The 17706-nt window shown below is 35.7% G+C and overlaps 2 protein-coding genes across 3 annotated transcripts; both read left to right on the top strand.

Moving 5' to 3' along the window:
* Positions 1-879: 879 nt before the first annotated feature.
* crema (cAMP responsive element modulator a) lies at positions 880-10713 on the top strand. 2 transcript variants are annotated; one of them, XM_073829590.1, is made up of 3 exons: positions 880-1013; positions 8427-8583; positions 8667-10713. In XM_073829590.1, the coding sequence occupies exons 2-3, from the start codon at positions 8441-8443 to the stop codon at positions 8809-8811; spliced, it is 288 nt and encodes a 95-aa protein (XP_073685691.1). In that variant the 5' UTR covers positions 880-1013; positions 8427-8440; the 3' UTR covers positions 8812-10713. The 2 variants fall into 2 exon arrangements, with proteins under 2 accessions (XP_073685691.1, XP_073685690.1); XM_073829589.1 differs by lacking the exon at positions 880-1013 and adding an exon at positions 5623-5817.
* Positions 10714-13299: 2586 nt separating this feature from the next.
* LOC141298748 (tripartite motif-containing protein 16-like protein) lies at positions 13300-17410 on the top strand. Its single transcript, XM_073829053.1, has 7 exons — positions 13300-13915; positions 13982-14052; positions 14156-14251; positions 14460-14693; positions 14825-14984; positions 16231-16290; positions 16875-17410. Exons 1-7 carry the CDS (start codon positions 13462-13464, stop codon positions 17408-17410), a joined length of 1611 nt encoding a protein of 536 aa, XP_073685154.1. The 5' UTR covers positions 13300-13461.
* Positions 17411-17706: the final 296 nt, after the last annotated feature.

The raw sequence follows: 17706 nt of genomic DNA, 5'->3' as shown, positions 1-17706 counted from the left end.
ATATATATATATATATATATATATATATATATATATATATATATATATATATATATATATTTAATCCTTTTAATATTTTCAAGTAGTTATAATTTACTTTAGTAATTTTTACTTTTTTCACTTATTTAATTTAGTAGCCAAGACAACATTTCTAACTTTTTTTTTGTTATAGTTTTCATATAATATTTAGATTTAATTTCATTTTAGCTTCACTTTACTTACTGAAAAGATAGTTGTTAGAATGTTAGTAACATGACCTCATGACCTGACATCATTCATATCATCTCTTCATTTAATAACAAAACACTCCAAACCCACTAATAACCAGAAACCCACACACCAACAGCACACATATTATTTTTTGCCTGAATTGCCTGAAATGTAGTGACAGATTCTGATATTTAAAGTCAGATGAAAGTAATTGTTTTTACTTACATTTGTATTTTCAGGAAAATTCTTAATGAGTTGTCATCAGATGTGCCTGCTGTACCTAAGATTGAGGAAGAGGACAAAGTGGAGGAAGAAGCTCAGGCCACCTCCAATGTTGCTACAGTGACGGCACCATCTTCAATCTACCAGACCAGCTCAGGGCAATACAGTACGTCTGAGCTCATTACTCATAAACTATTATGTCTTTGTGCAGCATGAAGTGTGAACTCAAGTAATTACCCTTAAAATGAGGGGTTGTGTTGTTGATTGGCCCATTCTTCCAAAAGAACAAAAATGCACAAATGGTAAAAAAAGTTTCCCAAACACTTATCATTTGTTATAACAGGTGTTTGAGCAGATTCAAGACTAACTGTCTTATTGTTTTGTGTCTGCAGTTGCAATCACTCAGGGTGGAGCAATACAGCTGGCCGGTCCTGGAGGAGAGGCCCTCCAGGGGGTTCAGGCTCTGACTTTTCCCAGCCCTGCCACACCGCAGCCTGGGGCCACTATCCTTCAGTACGGAGCCCAGCCTGGAGACCCTGGACAACAGCTACTGCTCACTGCCGGACAAGTGCTCGTTCAAGGTAAGACACTGGGACTTTTCTAATAGAAAACACTTTTTTATTACAGATCTGCTTAAAGGGAACCCCAGGTGTTAGAGTAGTTCACTTCCAAAACAAAAATTTACAGATAATATACTCACCCCCTTGTCATCCAAGATATTCTTGTTTATCAGTCGTAAAGAAATTATGTTTTTTGAGGAAAACATTTTAGGATTTCTCTCCATATAATGGACTTCTATGGTGCCCCCGAGTTTGAACTTCAAAATGCAGTTTAAATGCAGCTTCAAGGGGCTCTAAAAGCCAAAGAATCCAAAGAAGGGTCTTATCTAGCAAAATGATCGGTTATTTTCTAAAAAAAAAAACATTAAATGTTTTATCTTGTCTAGCTCTGCGTGAACTCTGTGTATTCCCGTTCATGACAGTTGGGGTATGTCAAAAAACTCCCATCTCATTTTCTCCTTCAACTTTGAAATTGTCCTACATCTCTGTTTTACCTTATTTTGTAAACCATAGAACCATAGAAGTCCATTATATGGAGAGAAATCCTGAAATGTTTTCCTCAAAAAACATAATTTCTTTACAACTGAAGAAAGATAGACATGAACATCTTGGATAACAAGGGGGTGAGTACATTATCTGTACATTTTTGTCCTGGAAGTGAACTACTCTAAGACTTGTATGTCTCCACATCGTTTTATACATATTTTGGACTATGAGGGGTGCCATTATTTCAATGACGTGAAATGGTTGCACTCTGTGAGTTCTGGCACAATCTTTTGCAAACTCGGAAAATGAAATACTGATACAATGTCACATTGTGTGGCTTTTGTCTTCACTGCTTTCTTAGCGATAAAAAGAGCAGAAAAGAATGGGAAGATGCCTGTGGATAAATAAAACGTCCTAAAAACCTGCATCTTTGTTATCTCCACTTTAGACATGATGACTTTGAGGCTTTTAGTAGACCACAGCTGCTAAAAGAGCTTAGAAATGGCAGATACAAGAAACACTAGATGCCATCCTGGCAGGATGTAAACATGCCAATGCTTTTCATGACACTCAACGAGCAGATTTCACTCGATATCCAGGGTACGCGATGGTACGGCATTTGGTTTAAGTCTATGCTTATATCCATTGCTACCTGTAAGCTCTTTAAGTAGCTGTGGTCATTGTATCAGTATATTATTTTCCAAATTGTGTTGCAGTAAAAATAGCAACAGGTAGTGCCAGTAGCTCATCAAATACAACTATTTCACGTTATCGAAACAATTTTTTAAATAACGTAAATCTTTAATAGGTTTACTACTACATATTTTAGTAAGAGACATAATTTACATTATATTAAGCCATACAAGTCTTAGTACCAGGTGTTCACTTTAAACTCTTTAATTTGAATCACACCACTCCTCTTCTTTGTTTCCGAAGTCATAAGACAGAAGAAAGTTTAAATGTATTTTTGTAGCATTGTTGTAATTTCAGCTATGTTGAAACACAAAAACAACAAATGTGTGTATGAGCTGTGTTTGTTAACACTGGGCTCTGAGCATAGAAGGACACTAAAACCAAACGGTGCATTATGGGAAACTTGTTGGACTTGTTCTATTATGTGCTGAAGTTCAAGACTTTGCAGGAACTGAGAAAAAAAATCTACTTGATTTGCAAAGATAAGGGTTTCAGCATGTGAACTGGCTCACTGTTGAATATGAATTCTGAATAATTCCCTTAAAAACTTTATAATAATAAATGCAACCTGATACCATGGTACAATAATTTTGAAGTCTTTGTGCTGAACAATGCAAAAATTATTTTCAATCACTGTTTTGGTCCTGTTATCCAGTAAAATATCTAAACATCCTTGAGATTTTAAATTTATTTTCAGTGAGTAGTTCAAATATAAAAATTTAAAAAAATGCACACCCAGTTTTTTTTTTCTTGTTTTATAAGCATAAATATAAAATATAGTGAGGTAAATATATATACAGTATATATATATATATATATATAGTATGTAATTATTTTGTAGTACTTTATTTTTACAGTGGTGGCCAAAAGCTAAAAAATAGTTTTAAGTCAGTTATTTCTATCTTTTGCTGTAGTGTATCAGTAGGGTATATCAGTTTACATTTTACCAAACATTCATTTTGCAATTGATTGTAATAATCCAGTGAGATTTTTGTTTGCACAAGGAGTCTGACAACAGCCAGTGCTCCACACAGAGATCTGATCTCATCATCATCATCATCATCATCATCATCATCATCATCATCATCATCATCATCATCATCATCATCATCATCATCCAGTCTGTCTGAATTGACATGAAGAAACAACAAACTGAGACAAACTGTATTCCAGAAGAACTGCGGCAACGTCTCCAAGATGCGTTAAGAAACCTACCTGCAAAGCTACAGTACTGTTAAAAGTTTTAAGCAGTAAAATGAGGATGCTGTCAAAAAAGTAGATTTTCTTTATCAGTGCATTTCTATTAACTAAATTAAATCAACATTTGGTGTGACCATACTTTGCGTTTAAAGTAGCTTTTGTCCTAGCTTTTGCACTTGCACATAGTTTCTCAGGTAGCTTTGCAGGTCTCTTGAAGCATTTTGGAGACATTGCCACAGTTCTTCTGGATTTCATCTGTCTCAGTTAGTTCTGTTTCTTGTCATTCCAGACAGACTGGATGATGATGAGATCAGATCTCTGTCAGACTCTTTGTGCAAACAAAAATCTCACTGATTTATTACAATTACAGTTTTTTTACAGACGCTAGGACACATTTCGCAATACTTAGGTCACTTTTGCAAAACTCTTCACACAATTCTCCTAACCGCCTTTCAGCTTGGCAAAGCAGTTCATTTCACATTCAAAATGCACTACAACTACCAAAACACTTTATTCAGGTCTCAAAACTCATTCTTCCAGAACACTAGCAAAGGTTGACAGCCGACAAACACACTTTGTCACCCACAAAACAATGACCTAAAAACACTAACAACATGTAGCATTACACAGTGTTTTCTTGTGTAAAACAAGGACACATCTCTGTTTATAATTGCAATATATATTGTTTATAACTGCAATATATGTTACTGGAATGAATCAGACATGATGCAAAATTCGTCAATATTTTTTGTCGTTTATTTATTTTTATTTTTTTGCACTAAGTAATTCCAAAATACAAGAATTTGTATACACACCATCCACTGATACAGATACAATAGTAATGCTAATCTACTGCATTTTTAGATTTGAAATATGTTTCAATAAAATATTGCTGTTGAATTTTGCTGTCTTATTCAGTTTTGCATTATGTTATTGTTTTGAACATAAGTTTAACAGTTTTGAAAACAGTATGTAAGCACGTGCAAAATGTCCTGTACGTACAAAGATTTTTGGCAGATGTTGTGTCTGAGTGAGAAAAGAATTCATGAAATTTGAGAGATGTAGTCATTGAATGCATTTTGTGCCAAAACAATGATAATTGATCCTCAGTTTAGCCCATATAGACTTCTGTTGTGCTCACTGTGTGAAGAGTTTTGCAAAAGTGCACCTAAGTATTGAGAAATGTGTCCTAGCGTCTGTAAAAAACTGTAATGGCAAAATGAATGTTTGGAAATGTAAACTGATATTTCCTACTGACACACTACAGCAAAAGATAGAAATAACTGACTTAAACCCATTTTAGCTGGTGAAAATACTACTGGCCATTAACATTTAATAATATAAATAATTATATTATTTTATATTCATAAATAATTTGAAACATATTTTTTTCAAATGTTTTGTAAAGTTTGTAAAATAAATGTTTAAAAACGTTAATATTGATAAAGAACAGTTAAAGTACTGAATCACTGAGCAGAACTAATCATGACAACAGATAGACCATTTTAAATGATTTCAGACCTGTTGAAAGAGATATGATTTAGAGATATACATTTGAGTTATCTATGTAAACTGTGTGATAGGACCACTGACGTATGAGTGTGTGTGTGTGTGTGTGTGTGTGTGTGTGTGTGTGTGTGTGTGTGTGTGTGTGTGTGTGTGTGCCATTTCAGATGCCTGTGTTAGTGTTATGAGGTGAAATGGGCACAGTATCCTTTTGTTTGTGCTGAAATGCTTTTGCGTCATCATGATCTAAAAATACATCATACTCAACAACTTCTCCCTCCTTCCTCTCTTCTCTTCTCTTCTCTTCTCTTCTCTTCTCTTCTCTTCTCTTCTCTTCTCTTCTCTTCTCTTCTCTTCTCTTCTGTCTTCTTAAATATCTGTTAGAAGTCAGTTTTAATTTTCCTCAGGCTATGGGTTTAAGTACGGATGTTTAATTGCAAAGCAAGTGTCCTCTTTCACACACACACACACACACACACACACACACACACACACACACACACACACACACACACACACACACACACACACACACACACACACACACACGGGTGTGGGGAGGGCATTCTCCAGAGACAGTGTGTTATTTCCCTGTGAGACTGCCGTGATGTCATAGTGATGTCAATGCCCTTAATAGTAATCTGACTGAGAGAGAGAGAGAGTGGGAGAGGGAGGGGGAGAGAGAGAGAGAGAGAGAGAGAGAGAGAGAGAGAGAGAGAGGAGGGTTAAAGGCAAAACACTAAGTGTCACAACTCAAACTAAGACAGTCAGAAAGAGTGTATGAGAGAGAAACTCAGTCAGTGAACCAGCTGGAAGGAAGAGAGAGCTTTAAGAGGAAATACAGAGGAAACCTAAGACATATAAGATAGCGCTCAAAAGACATTACAACTGGATTACTACAGCATAGAGATGGCAGTGACTGGGGAAGAGACGGAGTCAGGTGAGAAAGAGTGTGTATGTGTGTGTTTTATAAGGGAAAAGCATGTGATGCTACTGTATTGCATTCTAATGCAGTTTTGTGTTTTTAATTTGGTAAATAAGCTAGTAGCAGCTAAAGATGAACAAGCAGGATTTCTTTGTATTTTTTATTTATTTATAATTATTTTTTAGTTTTTTAATGAATATGGGACTTTCAATTTTTTAGAGTTTAAGTGGCTTTCACTTTTTTACTAGTAATTTTTAAATGATCCTGTGTAATCTCTGTTATTATGAGTTTATATAATCATAATGTGCATCAAATAATAATTATAGATGTAATTATTATAAAGTATGTAATACATAGTTGACAATAATTCTAAAATGTTTCACATTGTTTAGTTGGAGCATAGGTTGTCACTGCAGAATAATAGGTTTTAATAATAAAAACAGTGAATATTACTATTTGTTGCAGTATTTGTTCAAAAGCACAAGTTTTATCATGTGCAAAAGTTTGTAAACATTCTGAGAAAGTCAAGTCAGACAGTGGAAGAATGCCACATGTTTTTGTGCTTCTTTTGGTTGTTGCCTTTTATGTGGTTGAAACTTTCTTCTCAGTCATAAACTCACTCATTGACATTTTCTGTTTTACGAAATCAAGCTGCAAAATCCGCCAGTCTATTCACACACATGAATCATTGAGAGAGAGAGAGCAATAGAGAGACAAAAGCGGTGAGAGAATGAGGGGGGAGGGAGGGAGGTGCTTTCTGTTTGACGTCAGTCTGTTTCCTGGAAGCCGGCCGAAGCCGAGACGGGGAGAGAGGGAGAGGCGGAGAGAGAGAGGGAATTGGGCGGGGGTTTGGGTAACGACGCACATGGTGACGTCAGCATTTTGTCACATTGTCTGATAACAAACGCACACACACACACACACACACACACGCATACATGCACATTAGGTCTAAACATGTTCAGTTTGTTGAAGGATGTTTACTGCTGGGAACATTGTCTGATAGCAGCATTAAAGCTGTCTGTACTGTACTGGCAACGTTTTGTAGTACTTCAATTTGCTTTTGATTGTTGCTTTAGGTGTTTCTAATGATGTGTGGGTGGGTGGAAGTGAAGTCTTTTATGTAACCACATGTTGTTATCGTTTTGGGGTTATTGCATAAACTAATGAGTTCAATTAGTCCTGCTCTTTCAAGCCTAATCACAATAGAAGTCTATTGTGTAATATGCCTTTTTATTACATTTTTATAGCTAATTTTCAGTAAGTATCAAAGTCTTTCTTCAGTAGTTTAACAGCAGAACTGCAAAAAATAAATAAATTAATAAATACTAATATATATATATAAAAAAAACTTTGACACTGAAAATTAGCAATAAAAATATATATATAAAATATATATGCTATTTACTGAAAATAACAACCTTCTTTATGGACTCCCAATTGTCCTATTTGTACATTTTTTAGCACTTCATTATATTTTTATTCATAATAATAAATCTTTAATGTATATTTATATATTGTTTTTATAATATTTTTTGCTTTTTTTTGCTTCGAAACTAGTAAAGAAAAACTTTGAAACTAAAAATGATGAAAATTAGCAATAAAAATGTAATACACACACACACACACACACACATATATATATAATTTATTTATTCATTTTTTCAAAATAACAACCTACTTTATGGATTTTATGGAATATTATTTTTTTATTATATTTTTATGAATTATGAAGTTTAGTGAAGAAAAACTTTGCCACTTACTGAAAATTAGCAATAAGAATGCTATATAAATAAAAAAAAAAAAAAAAAAAAAAATATATATATATATATATATATATATATATATATATATATATATATATATATATATATATATATATGTTTTATATATGTGTATATAATTATTATTATTATTATTATTATATCCTGTTTTCTCAAGGTAACTCTGCTTTCATATGTTAGGAAGTAATATTATTATTGCTGTTGTTGTTATGGAGTAGAACTATGATCAATCAATACTGATTGAATTTAATTATTCTATTTTAAAAACTTCTATATGATCGAAAATAATAGTAATAATAGTACATTTAATTAATAAAATTATTAGTATTACTTTTTTGTATGTATGTATGTATATATATATATATATATATATATATATATATATATATATATATATATACTGTTTCAGAGTTATTTGCCTTTTTATTCATTATTTATTGCTAATTTCCAGTAACTGTAACTTATATAAGTAATCTAAAACTAAAAAAAGTGTGTGTGTGTGATCTTTTTTTAAATTATTCTATTTTAAAAACTTTGCTCTGTGGACTCTTTTTTGCTTCTATATATTTGGAAATAATAATAAATCTCACCACTGATCTCATGGCACAGATGTTAAGAAAGAGTAAACGTAAAACTATTGCTGCATCTTTACAATATGGTTGTAACTTTTTACAGCAATTGTAATTATATATTGTGTAGTGTTCATTTATAAACTACTGTGCTTTCAAATTTCTAATGCATTAATCTTACCATGTAAACATGAACATTAACTATGACTAATTAACATGTTACCCATTCATCTGTCAAATAATGCATTTTGGTGTGTATTTGTGCATGTAGCTGCCACAGGAGACATGCCAGCATATCAGATCCGCTCCCCGTCGTCAGGGTTACCACCAGGCGTCGTTATGGCAGCGTCACCGGGGGCCATGCACAGCCCACAGCCGAACGCAGAGGAGGCCACACGCAAGAGAGAAGTCCGCCTGATGAAGAACAGGTACTCACACACCTGACTCTCAATGATTCATGCGTAAATGTGCTTCAACTAATGCACTAATGACCTTTTTTTGCGCACTGTAGGGAAGCGGCGCGCGAGTGTCGCAGAAAGAAGAAAGAATACGTGAAGTGCTTAGAGAATCGCGTCGCTGTGCTTGAAAACCAGAACAAGACTCTCATAGAGGAGCTCAAAGCTCTTAAAGACATCTACTGCCACAAACCAGAATAACCCTCACAAACACTGCGCAAGGACTGTGTGATTCACACACTACCTGTCTCTACTCTTCTTCTGTTGCATCGCCTGGATTTTAGCGTTTTTTTGTTCGTTTGGCCAAATGTTTTTATAAGAAGTTGCTTTGAGGATGCTCCTCACACACATACACTTACACACACGCATACATTTTAAGACGGCGTGTATTGTTCTCTGTGTTTCAAAAAAACTGGAACTCTATATTGATTGTGTGGAAAAATGTGTTTTCTTTTTTAGGTTGAAATCAGAACAAGCAAAGTAAATATCTGCACAGATAAACAGCATGTTTAGCATTTTTAGTATACACATAATTTAGCAGTAACTTTGAGGATATATACTTTCTATTCAGTAAATATGACTGAATCCAGGGAATTTAAACTATTTATAGCTATACATTATGTTTCGGACCTGTTCCTTTTCCTCACGTTAATTAGATTTCAATCAAGTTTGTACATTTTCAGTATGAATAATTTTAGAATTTGTGTTTTTTAATAGAAAACACGTAACGTAACAACCCAGAAATCACTATATTTTTAGTACAGAGTCACAACTTCAGGTAATGCTGTTTATGTGTGCAGTGTATAATGCCTAATTGTTAAAACACAATATTTTCCACTGATTTTTTTATGTGAGTGAAATGATGTGCATTAGATCGAACAGTTTGAAGTTGTTTATTAGTAGTCATAAGAGTTCATGACTGAATGTAACAGTGACCTAAAACTTCACCAAGAATGTACAGGAAGTGCTTAAAGGGATAGTTCACTTAAAAATGCACAGCTTGTATGTTGTATCTCTTTCTTCTGTGGTACACAAAAGATGACATTTTAAAAAATCCAATGTTGATTTGAACCTTATTGTCTTACATTGTGTAGCCAAAACCAGTTTTTCAAAATATCTTCTTTTGTTTTCTGTAGAAGAAAGTCTTACAGGTTTAAAACGACATTGTGGTGAATTTATTTTTGAGTAAACTGTCCCTTTAAGAACGTTTCTAACTCCCTATCACACATATTTACTTTTATTCATTCAGCACTCTTTTATTCATGGATGTATCATAAGTGTAATATTTTTGTTAAAGTACTTTTACTATACCTTAATATGCAAAGACAAGCTATGAATTGAAAAATGGCCATTTGTAGGTTGATTGCTCTGTTTGTTTGAGCATCCCAACATAGCAACATTGGCTCAACCAATGGAGTGAGTTTGAGGCGGAGCTATCTGTTTAACCAATGAAAGATGAGAGGGAATGTTTTGGAAACCTGTTTGAACATCATTTTTAAAAATCCGTTTTGTGAAGCTTCAGGCAGAAAAGTTACTTTTTAACTTTAATGCTTTGTTTATTTGTGCTACGTGAGGAACAGTACGTGAATTTTGCATGAACGAAGGAAAATGGTGTAACATTATGAATTGTGAACATGTTATTTAGGTGAACATCACAGATGTTGCTTTTGATGTAATGTTGTATATTATTTTCAATCTCAGTAATTAATTTATGTCATTGTTTATATTAGTAGAGGATTTTGTGAGTAATAAGAGCACAGATTTTCTTAATCAGACAGGTGGCATTAACTGAACAGAATTCCTCATATTTCAGCTGTTAGGATGCCGGTGTGTGTGTGTGTGTGTGTATCTTCTGTTTCTCAGACTATGCTAGTCATCATGACTTTATCTTTACTTACAGCCAATCACGTTTCTGTGCTTCACTGATGTACTATTCTATGTAGTCTGGGCAGAAAATGGATTTGGTTTAATATTTAAATAGCTTGTTTTCAATTAATCTCTTAATTAGATTGATGTTAATATAACAGATTGTATGCCCTGCCCTTCTTTAACACTGTACAGAGCGCTGACATCTATTTTTAATAAAATATTTTTGTAAATGTATATGATCTTCCTACATGGTCTGACCTGAATTTTGCACTATTAATTGTGTATGTGTGTGCCTAAAAATTGTATCCAGATATTTATATATACTGTAAAAAGTTTTCACCAGTTTCAACTTAAAAACTAGTTTAGCAGCTGCCTTAAGATTTTAAGTTAAATTAACTTAAACTTTTTACAGTGTGTGTGTGTGTGTGTGTATATATATATATATATATATATAGTCAAGCCCAAAATTATTCATACCCCTGGCAAATTCTGACTTAAAGTTACTTTTATTCAACCAGCAAGGGTTTTTTTTGACTGGAAATGACACAGACGTCTCCCAGAAGATAAGATGATGTACAAGAGGCATCATTGTGGAAAAAATATTTCTCAGCTTTTATTTACATTTGAACAAAAAGTGCCATGTCCAAAATTATTCGTACCCTTTGCAAACTGTCAAAGTCTATGGGAAAATCCAAAGTTCTATATCATTCCAAAAAGTCCAAGCTGTTTGTGGACAGTCATGGCTAAGACAAAGGAGCTCACTGAGGACCTGTGGCTGCGCATTGTGGCTGCTAACAAGTCAGTAAAGGGCTATAAGACCATTTCTAAATGTTTTAAGTTCCAGTGGCTATAGTGAAAAATATTAATAATAAATATATTAGCTGAAAAACAGTAGAATTAAATGAAATGTCCCCAAATAGATAGTTTTTTAACCTAAAAAAAAGATTCATGCAACAGATCAAGTCAGTGTCCTTCAAGAATTTTTACTTGATAAAAGGTGCACATTTTCTCAAGTATCAGCATAAGATCCTTTGAATGATCTTCACGCCTGGATATGCTGGCCTGTTGGCTGTTTTAGATGAGTTTTAGCCACTTTTCAACTGGTCAAGTTGGGAGAACAGTTGGCTAACCAGGTAAACCACATGAACACCAGCTGGACCCAACTGGGAGACCAGTTTGAGCCACCTAAGACCAGGAAAGCAGCTTAACCTACTTCAAGATGGTTTCAGCAGGGTATAGGCCTACTCAAAATCTCTTAATTGTAATACTATGTAAACAATAAGTTACTTTACATGTAAATATATTTAATCATTTTCCAGTTGCTTTTTAGCTTTATCTGAGTGTTGAATAGTGCACATTATAATATACTGGGTGTATTCGAGCTGTTTTGACTTTTGTAATCAGAAAGAATATATTTAGTATATTTGAATGATCTTACATGAGTTGACTTGTATGACATGTTGAGCTGTTGGAGCGCTAGAATGTAGGGCTGGGAATCGATTCCAAAAAGAATCGATTCCTCGATTCCGAGGCATTGGGAATCGAGAGTCGATTCCAACGTTTGGAATCGATCCTCTCAAGGGGAATCGACTCCTCACTCAGAGCCGTTTTCAGTTCAACAAAACTTACCTCTTAAACGGAGGGCTGCATTTCATGAAGGCTGCATATTTCGGCTGCAAGTCATCAAACGTCGATTAACGAAAATAAACGTAATAAAATCGACTCATTACTAAACTCGTCTGAGTTTAAGGATGCAGCCTTCAGTTTGAGAAGCACCCATTAATTTGCCTCTTGCTCGCTAATAGTTATTGTAGTCTGAAACATTTCCACGAAAAGATTCGTTCGGATAGATCATATAAATGAACCAGTTCAAAAAACGATTCAGATTATTTTACAGGAGAACTGGCTCATGATGTCCACAATTTTGAGCGCTGCACGACAGAATAGATCACGACGTGTCTTGATCTTATTTACATCTTAAATAAATGCTATTTTTAATCTTTCTATCAGCCAATGATAACTCTGAAAGAAAATGCAGAGAGCACGTCAGTGGCCGAGAGCGCATCTGATTGACAGCTACGCCTCGAGCTCTTATATCATCCTGCATTTATTGCGAAATTATAGCTCTTATATCAGTGTTGTTGTTAAAGTTCTGTTTATTTTGTTTCAGTGTATAGTTTGCTAATTTTGTCATTTTATACACGTCACGTCTTGTTTTATTCATGCAATAAATGCATGTCCACTGCTGAGCTGTGGGTTATGACTAATTTCCTGGGCAATGAATTACAATTTGAAAACAGTCAGAGCTACAGAAAAATAGTATATATATATATCTTTTTTTTTTTTTTAACAAATGAAGCTTCATATTATGAGAAGGTAACTTTATACGACCTTTACATCCTGCATTTATTGCGAAATTAGCTTCCTCCAATCTAAAAAACAAGAATCGAAAAAAGAATCGAAACAACAGTGAGGAATCGATTCTGGAATCGAATCCAATCGATTCCAGAACCAAGAATCGGAATCGGAATCGATTCCAAAATTTTCGGAATCGAACAGCCCTACTAGAATGTGCTGTATCATGCGTTTGGCACAAACAGGCAGACATGGAAAATTCCACAGTGTGTGAGGGAGCCCTCTACTGGAACACTGCAGGTTTACACGCTTGCAAACTGGGTTTCTGTACGACACTGTCATCTAGTGGACATTCAACAACAAGTGCATGAAATTATTTTTACATTACTAGTACTTATTCTTTAATAAGTGTTCTTTTAATCATGAACACTGTAAAATCCCATTTTTAATGTTATTTGCACGTTAAAGAGTCATCAAGTTTAAGTATGATCAAGTCCGCCTATGGCGCTGTTTCACAGTTGATCTTTTGTAATTTTATTGACACGACTTTTTGCACACAGAAGCAGGAAACACCTCAGTTTGGAGAAAACGAAAGTTAGGAAGTTCTATGTCTCTCTACACAGCAAAATGGCAGACGCGAGTACTTCATGGTCTCGAGAAGAATTTAACTGTTCAATCTGTCTGGATCTACTGAAGGATCCAGTGGCACTTACCTGTGGACACAGTTACTGTATGAGCTGTATTACAGGCGTCTGGGATCAGGATGATCAGAAGGGAGTCTACAGCTGCCCTCAGTGCAGACAGACCTTCACTCCAAGACCCGTTTTAGGTAAAAACACCATGCTGGCTGAAGTGGTGGAGAAACTCAAGAGGACAAAACTACAAGCTGCTTGTCCCGATCAATGTTACGCTGAACCTGGAGATGTGGAGTGTGACGTCTGTACTGGGGACAAAAACAAAGCCATAAAGTCCTGTCTGGTGTGTCTGAACTCTTACTGTTTAAATCATCTTGAACAACATGAGACTTTCTTTAGAGGTAAGAGACACAGTCTAATGGACGCCACTGGACGACTGCAGGAGATGATTTGCCCTCAACATGAGAAACTACTAGAGATTTTCTGTCGCACTGATCAACACTGTATATGTTATCTATGCATGATGGATGAGCACAAAAACCACCAGACTGTATCAGCTGCAGCAGAAAGGACAGAGAAACAGGTGCAAAGTGATATTAATTCCATTTCCATAAGGACAGCTATTTACTTGTTTTTAGCATGCATTATTCATAATTCAGATTCATTATTATTTGTTATTCCAACAGAGACAGTTGGGTCAGATGCAAAGAGAAAAACAGCAGAGAATCCAGGAGAGAGAGAAGGAGCTTGAGGAGCTGATAGAGGCTGTGGAGTCTCACAAGGTGAGTTTTGAGCAGAAGAACAAATGGTGTCTGCTGAAAAGCTGTTTCAGACTCAGTTAGGACTCTCCTCCAGTCAGTCAGTGAGGAGCCAGTGCTGGAGCTCTTTCAGTCCCACTGAAGCCCACTGTGGGGAACAGGCTGTGAGGTAGCAGTAAGAGCTGAGTGAATGGACTGATTCTAATGCTTCTCTCTCTGTGTGTCCTAACAGCACTCTGCACAGGCAGCAGTGGAGGACAGTGAGAGGATCTTTACTGAGCTGATCCACTCCATTGAGAGAAGCCGCTCTGAGGTGACACAACTGATCAGAGATCAGGAAAAGGCTGCAGTGATTCAAGCTGAAGGACTATTGGAGCGACTGGAGCAGGAGATTAAAGATTTAAGGAGGAGAGATGCTGAGCTGGAGCAACTTTCACACACAGACAATCACATCCATTTCCTTCAGGTAACAAGAGATCTGACAAACAGGACAGTGGTCTTTTGGAAGGCAAGAGCATGTTGTATAGAGATTGTGTTTCTATCAAATGTTTCTGTGTCTTTAGCTGGCGTTTGTCTTGTGTCTTTGTGTCTGTGTAGAGTTTCCGGTCTCTCTCTGTTCCTCCTGGATCTACAGACTCACCCAGCATCACTGTCAGTTCTCGTCTCTCTTTTGATGATGTCGGTAAATTTGTGTCTAATCTGAGAGAAAAACTGGAGCATTTCTGCAGAGAAGAGATAGAAAAGATATCTGCTAGAGGTAAAACACTAACCCTCCTTTTTGTGAATGAGTCATGTACAGGTCCTTTTCAAAAAATTAGCATATTGTGATAAAGTTCATTATTTTCTGTAATGTACTGATAAACATTAGACTTTCATATATTTTAGATACATTACTACACAACTGAAGTAGTTCAAGCCTTGATGATTTTGGCATACAGCTCATGAAAACCCAAAATTCCTATCTCAAACAATTAGCATATTTCATCCGACCAATAAAAGAAAAGTGTTTTTTTTTCATTGACCCTGCCCTTGATAAAACACAGTGGACCTTTTTTCGGATGAAAGCAAATTTTGCATGTCATTCAGAAATCAAGGTGCCAAAGTCTGGAGGAAGACTGGGGAGAGGGAAATGCCAAAATGCCTGAAGTCCAGTGTCAAGTACCCACAGTCAGTGATAGTCTGGGGTGCCATGTCAGCTGCTGGTGTTGGTCCACTGTGTTTTATCAAGGGCAGGGTCAATGCAGCTAGCTATCAGGAGATTTTGGAGCACTTCATGCTTCCATCTGCTGAAAAGCTTTATGGAGATGAAGATTTCATTTTTCAGCACGACCTGGCACCTGCTCACAGTGCCAAAACCACTGGTAAATGGTTTACTGACCATGGTATTACTGTGCTCAATTGGCCTGCCAACTCTCCTGACCTGAACCCCATAGAGAATCCGTGGGATATTGTGAAGAGAAAGTTGAGAGACGCAAGACCCAACACTCTGGATGAGCTTAAGGCCGCTATCGAAGCATCCTGGGCCTCCATAACGCCTCAGCAGTGCCACAGGCTGATTGCCTCCATGCCACGCCGCATTGAAGCAGTCATTTCTGCAAAAGGATTCCCGACCAAGTATTGAGTGCATAACTGAACATAATTATTTGAAGGTTGACTTTTTTTGTATTAAAAACACTTTTCTTTTATTGGTCGGATGAAATATGCTAATTTTTTGAGATAGGAATTTTGGGTTTTCATGAGCTGTATGCCAAAATCATCAATATTAAAACAATAAAAGGCTTGAACTACTTCAGTTGTGTAGTAATGAATCTAAAATATATGAAAGTCTAATGTTTATCAGTACATTACAGAAAATAATGAACTTTATCACAATATGCTAATTTTTTGAAAAGGACCTGTATATCATGTGAAAAGGTAATATATCAACCTAAACATTACATTGTTTTGATACAGTTTATCTTTATACAGTATATGAATTATGATAAAGATCTTGGTTTCCATAGTAACATACATTAAGATCATTCCTACCTCTGACCCCAAGACCAGGGAGGAGTTTCTACAGTGTAAGTCACTATTAACAAATACACACACACAAACTGGTTTCCGTGTTTTATGTGGACTTTTCATAGACATAATGATTTTTATATTGTACAAACTTACAAAAAACTTAATTTTGTATGATTTATCAGTATTTTCCCTCGTGGATCAAAAAAAAAAAAAGGTCAAAGGTAAAAAAAAAAATGGTGTTAGTATCTTTGTGGGGCAGGCCTGGGCAACTTCGGTCCTGGAGGGCCACTGTCCTGCAGAGTTTAGCTCCAAACCTAATTAAGCACACCTGCTTGTATCTTTCTAGTGATCTTGGAAATCTTGATTAGCTTTTTCAGGTGTGTTTGATTATGTGCGTTGGAGCTAAACTCTGCAGGATAGTGGCCCTTCAGAACCGAAGTAGGCCAGCCATGCCCTAGGAGTACCAGGTACACACACAAACACAAAGAATGTTGTCAATTACAGTGACACATACATGTCAGGTGGTTTCTAAAGTAACTGTTACAGTCCTTAAAAAGCTACAAATGAAATTGAAGTTTTTTTAATAACTGAAATAAGGTTTCCTGATTTATATGTGTATTACATGCTCTGTTTCCATTAGATTTGCGTCAGCTCACTCTGGATCCAAACACAGTGAATAAGAACATTTGTCTGTCTGAGGGAAACAGAATGATTAAACACACTGACATAGCCCAGCTGTATCCTGACCATCCAGACAGATTTGATGGTCGTCCTCAGGTGTTGTGTAGAGAGAGTGTGTGTGGACGCTGTTACTGGGAGGTTGAGTGGAGTGGTTCGGTGGGTATAGCAGTATCATACAAGAGCATCAGCAGGAAGGGACAGGGAAGGAGGTGTATATTTGGATATAATGGTCAATCCTGGAGTTTGTTCTGCTGTGACTCCAGCTGCTCACTCTGGCACAATGATAAAAAGACTAAACTCTCTGTAGTCTCCAGGTCCTCTAGAATAGGAGTGTATGTGGATCACAGTGCAGGAACTCTGTCCTTCTACAGCGTCTCTGACACAATGACCCTCATTCACACAGTCCACACCACATTCACTCAGCCTCTCTATCCTGGCTTTGAGTTCAGTTCAGAATGTAACAGAGTATCAAAAGTTATGCTGTGTAAATTATAAATAAAGTACTACCTCATTCTACAAATAAAATTGCATATTAACAGTTCATGCTATGATAAATGAGTAACTTTGATAGTGAAGTGTTTTACTTTCTAATAAATAAATCAACTTATCCTCTCTCATTAAAAAAATATCTGATACGATCTAACTGTTAAGTATAAGAAGGAAATGAATAAATATTAAAATTGACTTTGACAGTAACAACAGGCTACACTGTGTATTTTCAAGATATTAGGGACTGATGAAATTTCACATTTCAGCAACCTACTGTGTGTACATTATTATAAAATGGGTTT

This window comes from Garra rufa, chromosome 23 (genome assembly GCF_049309525.1).
Source record: "Garra rufa chromosome 23, GarRuf1.0, whole genome shotgun sequence".
Classification (NCBI taxonomy): domain Eukaryota; kingdom Metazoa; phylum Chordata; class Actinopteri; order Cypriniformes; family Cyprinidae; genus Garra; species Garra rufa.
Note: the sequence above shows the minus strand (reverse complement) of the source record. Positions and strands in the feature narration are given on the sequence as shown.